Below are 8,626 nucleotides of genomic sequence, written 5' to 3' on the forward strand. Positions count from 1 at the left end.
CTGCAGGTGGGTTTTTGTGGTTTGAGTGGAGCTAAAATAGCAATATAACTATTTAGCTCCACTGCTGTGAATGCTCTTAGAGCATCCACAGCAGTGGAGCTAAAAATTTAGTAATTTAGCTCCACCAAAAGTTACTTTATCTATTTTACCTACAACCATGCTGAGAATCTATTTTAAATTTTCAACACAATAAAATAATATAAATATCACAATAAAATAAAATATCTACCACAATAAAATAATACATCTCACTACAATAAAAACACCACAATAAAAAGGTAATGTGAACAAAAAATAAAAAATTAATTTTTTTAGCTCATGAACATGTACGTACATCTATAGATAGATGTATCAGAAGAATGAATTTAAAAATATAAATTTAAATTTCCACTTCTTTTGGTGTTTTGGTGGAGCTAAAATAGCTATATAGCTATTTAGCTCCACTGCTGCAAGTGCTCTTAGTCTGGCATGCAAAAACCCAATCTTCCCTTTTATGTCCTTACCGCCTCTGCCTGTCAGGGACCTAGCTACCTGACACCATCCCTTCAAAAGAAAGGTGCAGATGAAGCAAGCACTTGGCTATATGTGGTCCTTGCTCACTCTCACTCTTCCTATGTTCTTTTGCAGACTTTTCACCATACCCCAGCCCCTAACAAATTAACTTAAAGCAAGCACCGTGGTTCACACGTTCCACCTCTCCTTCTAGATACTTGGTCCTTTAGGAAAATATTGTCTGCCAATTACGACTTTCCCTTCTTTGCCAAGATCCTCCGCCAATTGGTTTTACTATAAGTCTCTTATGCGTTTGTTTTAGTGGTGTAAAATATTTTTTGAATAAAATATTTTTAGGTGAAAATATTTTTGGGAAAATAAAATATTTTCAAGTGTTTGGCTGCATTATGAAAATTATTTTAGAAAATACTTTCAAGTGTTTGGTTGCATTCTGAAAATGCTATTTTTCTACTAGTTTCTCACATTTTCTCAGCTTCCAAACAAATTTTATAATGGAAAATTTTAATATATAAACTTAAAAGAAACAAAAATAAAAAATCAAAACAAAACAAAACAAAACATTTGTTAAACTCAAAAATTCGGTCAAACGGAGAGAGGGAGGAAGAGAGGGTGATCAACAATTGAGGGAAAGGGAGAGGTAGATCAAGAAAGAGGGTGTGATCTTGCCGGTGCTAGGGTGCAATCTCGGTGGTGTTTCAAGTGGCGAGATCTCACTGGTGCTTCTAACTCACTCGCTCTACTCTCTCTCTCTCTCTCTCTCTCTCTCTCTCTCTCTCTCTGTGTTTTCAGTCTGTAAAATGAGATTTGAAGGTAAAATAAGAATGGAAATGGTTTTATGGGTTAAGAGGCTTATTTTACAGTCAACATCAACGGGGAAAATAATTTCTGTTTGACCCAATTTTCTATAGGTACCAAACACACAGGCTGGTGTAAAATAATTTCCTGAAATCATTTTCAGGCGAAACAAACACAGCCTTAATGACTTATTTTCTCGTAAGTATTTTATGCATAATAAAAAAAGAAATATTACGACCATAACACTTTCATAACATTTTCATAATAAATCATAGTTAGTATGTTGTTACAGGTTTTTAATTTGAATCCACCACTAAATATTTTTTTTGAAAATATTATGGACGTAACATTTCTTTAATAAAATGTTATAATTAGGATCAGATGCACTCGGTACACTTACTCTTTTCCCAATTACAAAATATTTTTACCATTTTTCACTTTTCATCTTTTTTTTTTAAACTTTATTTTATTCAATTGTTGATATTAAAAACTATTTTTTTTCAACATTTAATCTTAGTCATTGAGCTCATTTCAAAATTTTATGCTTAGGACTCTTGGTGATGTCATTATCAATTAGTCATTATGGTCCATTTGGATTAAGAGAGAATGAGAGAGAATAGAGTAGAGTAAAGTAAATTTAACCCAAAATTAACTTATTTTTAACCAATTTTACTCTACTCTACTCTTCTTCGCTCCTCCTCCTTTCTCCCTCAATTCAAACGGTTCCTTAGAGTCCTTTTATCTCTTGTTTTGGTAGAAATAGCAAACAGTAATTCTAGACACAAATTTTATATTTTTGTTGATTTGTACATTTATGAGTGGTAAACATTTTCTAACCATTTGAATTCATCACTTTTTCAGCAATTACTTACGCAATTGTACAACTCAATGAATTGTAAAATTAGATCGGAGAATAAGTATACGTATCAGGGAACTCTATAAGTGAAGAATAGCAAAAGCCCGTCAAAGTATACTATTCTTGGTGTAGGAGGTGACCCCTATACAGTATACTCCGATTACTATATATACACGGGACTAGACACAATATAATATAGTTTTCGTGCCATCTCAAATAGTGCAAACGTGGGGTACTGGGACTCAAATAATCATCACTTACAATATATACTATATAATATACTAACATATAATTGGGGTCTCAACTTTCAAACTTTAGTTGGTCCAACATTATTATTGAAGTTTCTTTGGTTCACCTCAGTAAAAATCTAGTCCTAGCTAAAAAACTGCAGACGTTATGATCTCTCCCAAGATAAAGCCAAGAAAACGTTTACAGAAGCACATTGGGAAACAAACACACTTCTAAAATAGCTATGCTGCGGAAATTTCTCATTCAGAACTGAGAAAGAGTTTAATCCATTTAATCAGAACACAATGGTAAAAAGTAAAATCTAAAAGAATGTGGAATTCCAAGCAGTCAAATAGACCTCTACTTAGTGGGTTAATAGAAAAAAAAAATAGCCCAAGGTAAAGTTTTTAACAGCTCAATAAAAGATTTGAGGTTCAATTTTCACTTATACTAAAAACTGATTATGATCGGGTATAATGATAAAGAATCATTGAATATTATAAGTTATAACTATATATATATAAACTTCTTCTCAAACATACATGTAATAAATAATACAGCAATCTAAAATCGAATATCCAGAAAGTAATAAACTGATTATAAAACAACCACATAAAGTGTAAATAATAATTTATATTATATTATATATCAAAAGAAAAAAGAAAAAGAAATTGACAGGCACAGCTTATGTGATTAGACCTATTTATATTCAATATTCACCACATTTCTTCCTCTCTTTCTTTTCTTTCTTCTCTACAATAATTCCACCTTTGTTTTCGTTGAACCATAGGTTGAGGTAAAGCAGTTACCATAGTCAAGAGAAAAGGCTGACGTGTCAACACAGCCATAGTATAAATATATGGTAATGTAGCAATTCTGCTAGTTCACCACCTAAGAGACACCTCATCCCTTTATAAAAACGTAGAGATAGATAGATATATATAATAGAAGAAGAGAGAAACAACAAACACAACCTCCCATTGAGAAAAAATATATATATTTAAAAAAAAAAAATTAAGAGAGAGAGAGAGAAATTATTCATTCCACTGCAAAATTCTCTTCCTTTTTCTCTCACAATCTTTGAAATATCCTTAGTCCCAAATTCATATTCCATCATCTAAGATAACAGAACAGTTTCTGATCAGACACACCCACTTCTCTGCTTCTACAATTTGATCCAAATATTTTTTACAATTTTTTGGTAAAGGAACAAAAAAAAAAAAAAAAGTTGAAATTCTATGCAGTTGTTGACAGATGCAGATGGGTTTTGAGGAATCCTGGGTTTCTCTGATATGTAATCCTCGTTTCTGTATTACTTTGTTTCGATCTGTAATGATCATAATGTACAGATGGAAAAAGTTGTTTAAGCACATGTTACTGTGTTCTGTTTTTTTGAAAGATTCTGTTTATATATATATATTTTTTTATCTTTGTTTGCTGATCAAGTATACTTGTTATTTGGATTCTGTGATAGATTTTATGATCTGGGTATGTTGAAAGATGGACTTTTTTTTTTTTGGATTAATCTATCTAAGCAAAGATTGTTAATGATTGTGACCCCTGTTCTGGGTTTTGAAGTATGGATGTTAAATTTGCTTGCTTGGTTAATATTGATCGGGTTAATCTGACTTTTAGATGAGAGTTTACGTGAATAGGAGTTTCTCTTCTCATGTTAAAATTCTTTTCTTTTGGGGTTTCTGTTGGGTGTGGGATTGGAATATCCTTTTCCATGGAGTATTGGTATTCTTCTCTTACAAGTTTTCTTCTTTTTGGCGTGTTTATAAATGGCTTGTTTTGACTCTTGGAATTGATAATATTTGGATGCTCTGAGTTTGGCTGATTTTGCTTGGCTTGAGCATAAATTCGATGATCGGTTAACAAATTCGCTTGGTACATCTATGTATATCCTTGTTTCTATAAGACGATTTATATTTCTTATGCCTTTTTGGGAAATGAACTTTCTTTCGATTTGTGCAAGTGTGCAATGTAAAAATGGAGATGGTTTGTCATATAATCCAGTTTTCTTTCACTTTCTTTCATATAAGGAATTTTTATGAGCATGCGTTTTATTTGTAGGTTTGAGACTTGAAGTTTGCTGATCAATATATATTATAAGGTAGATACCTCTGACCAATATTCTAATAGTGGATATAAATAGAAGGATGTATTTAAATTTAGGCATCGGATAGTCATTGGAGAGAGTAATGTAGTAATTTTTGTGCTTATGGTTTCCCAATTCCCAGCAAATTAGATCTATTCATCAGCCTAATTTGGGCACTGCAAACTGTGGCAGTGCCCATGGATGCAACGACGAGTGGAACCCCAACTATTCAATACCATAACATTACTGACCAGCCAGTTACTACTATTGTTGCCACACCTGTACCGGCATTTCAAAGACAGCAACGCCATTGCTTTGGGGATTCCGTCCCCGGAGAATTCCCCTTGTCTGCCAATCCTTCCATTGTCCTTCATGTCCTTACGGCGTGTAATTTGGATCCTCAGGATCTTGCAAAACTAGAGGCAAGTACTTTGATTATGTACATTTTGAGAATGAAGTTCTTTTGCAATGCTAGAATTGATAATGCTCCTGATTTGATTTTGAATGTGCCTATTGCAGGCAACATGCTCTTTCTTCAGGCAGCAAGCAAACTTTGCCCCTGACTTTGAGTTATCCTTATCGGAGCTTGCTGCCCTTGACATGTGCCAAAAGAGGGCCATATTTAGGCGAATGGCAACAGAAGAACGCCTAGATTTTAAGCAAAGATGTGGGGGCTCATGGAAGCTGGTCCTGAGGTTCTTGCTTGCTGGAGAAGCATGTTGCAGGAGGGAGAAATCGCAGGCAATAGCAGGACCAGGTCACAGCATTGCTGTGACATCTAAGGGAAGTGTTTACACATTCGGCTCCAACAGCTCAGGACAGCTTGGACATGGCACCACTGAAGAGGAGTGGCGACCTCGGCCTATCAGGTTGTGAACATTTATCCATATTCTGAGACCTGATTCAATAAATGCAAGAATCTGAAGGAACTACCTGACTTAAAAAGGAAAGTTAATGGAAATCTATTATGTTGCAGATCTTTGCAAGGCATTCGAATTATCCAAGCAGCTGCTGGGGCTGGCAGGACAATGCTGATCAGTGATGCCGGCCTGGTTTATGCCTTTGGAAAAGAATCATTTGGCGAAGCCGAGTATGGAGTTCAAGGTGGTAAATTGGTTACAACTCCACTGCTGGTTGAGTCCTTGAAAAACATATTTGTTGTGCAAGCTGCAATTGGAAATTTCTTCACAGCTGTCCTGTCAAGGGAAGGCAGAGTTTATACATTTTCTTGGGGTGATGATTTCAAGCTTGGTCACCAGACTGATCCAAATGATTTGGAGCCCCATCCCTTGTTGGGGGCACTCGAAAACATACCAGTGGTGCAAATTGCAGCAGGATACTGCTACCTTCTTGCTCTGGCTTGTCAACCTAGTGGCATGTAAGCTCTGTCTTCATTTCTTTATCTTGAGATGGCATTCTATTATTTGAAGTTATAAACATACTTGTATATATGTTTTAATTGATACTCAGACAGGTATCTCTTTTTGATTTTCACAGGAAGTCGTTTTTTAAAATTTGTTTTTGAATTGGTCTTTAGAAGATAAATTTGCAAATCTTCAGGATTTTTTTCTTTTTTAAAATCAATTTACTATCCTGAAATTTCTGAGAGAGCTGTGACATTCTGAAATCCTGATTAGCATTTCTCTTGTTTCCTTATATGGCTGCACATTTACTTCAATAAATGCATTGGATATGATAGCAACATAATTACTGAGTTGTTTGATCTTCTTCTCAAATCATATCAGGTCAGTATACTCTGTTGGGTGTGGCTTGGGTGGGAAGCTTGGACATGGTTCAAGAACTGATGAGAAGTACCCCCGATTGATTGAACAGTTTCAGCTTTTGAACCTTCAGCCAATGGTGGTTGCAGCTGGGGCTTGGCATGCCGCTGTGGTAGGGCGGGATGGACGGGTGTGCACATGGGGTTGGGGGCGTTATGGGTGCTTGGGTCACGGGAATGAAGAATGTGAATCAGTTCCTAAGGTCGTGGAATCCTTGAGCAATGTCAAAGCCGTTCATGTCGCTACAGGGGATTACACAACCTTTGTGGTGTCTGATGACGGTGATGTTTACTCTTTTGGCTGTGGAGAATCTGCCAGTCTTGGACATAGTAATGGTGCTGATGGACAGGTCTTGGTTTTTCCTACTTTTTCTTTATTATCTAACCTATTAATTTGGCTTGAGCAGGTTCAATGGAAAGATTGTACCCAATTTTCTGATTTTATACAACTACTGATTTATGTGTCCTTGGACCTTCGACACTATTTTTTAAGCCCAGACATCTTCGTCTTATTGCCTAAAATTTAGTCACTTTGAATTATTGATTGCATGGAAAAGTTTTCTTATTTATTAGTTGAATCATCAAATTGTTGCGACTAGTTCCTGGATATGCAACCAACTTTATTGGTGCATTGACCTTTCCTATAGTTGAAGGCATTTAATGCTCTTGATTATAATATTGTGCTTGTTGACATTATACCTACCAATTGTTAAGCTCCCAATTTCTATATCTCAATAATGTGCTTGCCATTGCCATGTGCATGCTCTAATGTCTTGGGAAAGACAGTAATGAACCTTGTGAATATCAGGTCGCTGTTGACATCTAGAGCTATAGATCTAGTGACAACAAAGTTATGAACTTGATGCGCATTTAGTGATTGTGAAACATTATTGGAGAACTGTCCTTGTCTTTGTCATATGCACTATTTATGATAAGGAGAGATTTCCAGTTTGATGAAGTTACTGAATTATGTTGGTTGTCTTTGATATTTACTCTTCAGGGAAACAGGCATGCAAATGTATTAAGTCCAGAGCTGGTAACATCATTGAAGCAAGTTAATGAGCGTGTGGTACAGATCAGCCTCACCAATTCTATATACTGGAATGCCCACACTTTTGCCCTTACTGAATCAGGGAAACTATATGCATTCGGTGCTGGAGATAAAGGGCAGCTGGGCATAGAGCTTGTTGCCAACCAGAGTGAAAGGGGAAACCCGGAACGGGTTGATATTGATCTCAGCTAGGATCATTAGTAGCTTTACCTGCCCACTGCTTGCACCATGCTTATCTTCTAATTTATCATAGCATGCATTGCATTTGGTGTTTAGATTTCCTTGTTTATTCTGTAAATAGAAACAAAGAAGAAAAAAAATTGTGAATGTTCAAGCTAGGTAACAAACACAGGCCTAAGCAGATGCTACATGGTTGTTTATATCTGAAAACTTGGCTTGCTCTTAGGCTTCAAGTAGTTGATAGTTGATACATTTGTCAAAGTTGATTTATAACATGTTCTATCGTTTAATTGATTTCATAAGTCATCTGCTTACTTAAAATTCAAAGGAAAAAAAGAATACATGCATCAGCATCTCTTTTTTTGAAAGTTTGTTACTGGCTTGAGTTTTGCATTGTTTTAAAAGCAATATCCATTTGTTCCAACTGCGGGTCAGTGACATTGTTGGAGCAGTCCAAAGTGCTAGGACCAGGGCCTCTGGAAGATTTCGGTCCTCGCTAGATGTGAATATTGTCCCAAAAAATTGATGGCCTAATTTAGATATTCAGGGCTCTTTCTGCCACTCTCACTCATCTTATGGAGGCTCCAAGATTCTTTTATGTTCTTTTATATTTTTGAAATTGATCTTAGAGACATAAAATTATACTACAAAAAAGCACGGGTGTTCATCAGCCAGTGTGGCCGGTTTTTGAAAGGATGAAAGGATTCTTGAACTGCACCAGACCCAAACCATTGGTTTCCTAAAATTACAAACCATAGCCACGCTGGTGGAACAGTTTTCCAGCCACATTGGTGGTGGTTTCCATTTGCATGGCGATCGGTTTCCTAAAATCACAAACCATTTCCATCCTAAATCACAAACCATTGCCACTGGTGGAACAGTTTTCCAGCCACATTATTGGTGGTTTCCGTTTGCGTGGTGATCAAAATCCTTTGGTGGGTGTCGGAGAGAGAGAGAGAGAGAGAGAGAGAGAGATGGAACCAAATCAAAAAATCTTCCTAGATTCAGTGTCCGTTTGAGAACAGCTTATTTAATTGAAACTAAAAATTCTTTGTTAAAAGTACTTTAGATAAAATTAAAAAGTAGCTGAAATAATATAGTAAGACTCATGAATAGTATCAA

At 35.8% G+C, this 8,626-nt stretch overlaps 1 protein-coding gene across 3 annotated transcripts; it reads left to right on the forward strand.

Annotated features, from left to right (window-relative positions):
* Nucleotides 1–3,273: 3,273 nt before the first annotated feature.
* On the forward strand, nucleotides 3,274–7,806 carry LOC142627646 (ultraviolet-B receptor UVR8). 3 transcript variants are annotated; one of them, XM_075801524.1, is made up of 7 exons: nucleotides 3,274–3,686; nucleotides 4,469–4,508; nucleotides 4,636–4,915; nucleotides 5,013–5,362; nucleotides 5,470–5,871; nucleotides 6,239–6,623; nucleotides 7,274–7,806. In XM_075801524.1, the coding sequence occupies exons 3-7, from the start codon at nucleotides 4,691–4,693 to the stop codon at nucleotides 7,514–7,516; spliced, it is 1,605 nt and encodes a 534-aa protein (XP_075657639.1). In that variant the 5' UTR covers nucleotides 3,274–3,686; nucleotides 4,469–4,508; nucleotides 4,636–4,690; the 3' UTR covers nucleotides 7,517–7,806. The 3 variants fall into 3 exon arrangements, with proteins under 3 accessions (XP_075657639.1, XP_075657641.1, XP_075657640.1); XM_075801526.1 differs by having other exon boundaries at nucleotides 4,686–4,915; XM_075801525.1 differs by lacking the exon at nucleotides 3,274–3,686 and adding an exon at nucleotides 4,224–4,282.
* The last annotated feature ends 820 nt before the right edge of the window (nucleotides 7,807–8,626 follow it).

This window comes from Castanea sativa, chromosome 3 (genome assembly GCF_040712315.1).
Source record: "Castanea sativa cultivar Marrone di Chiusa Pesio chromosome 3, ASM4071231v1".
NCBI classification, from domain to species: Eukaryota; Viridiplantae; Streptophyta; class Magnoliopsida; order Fagales; family Fagaceae; genus Castanea; species Castanea sativa.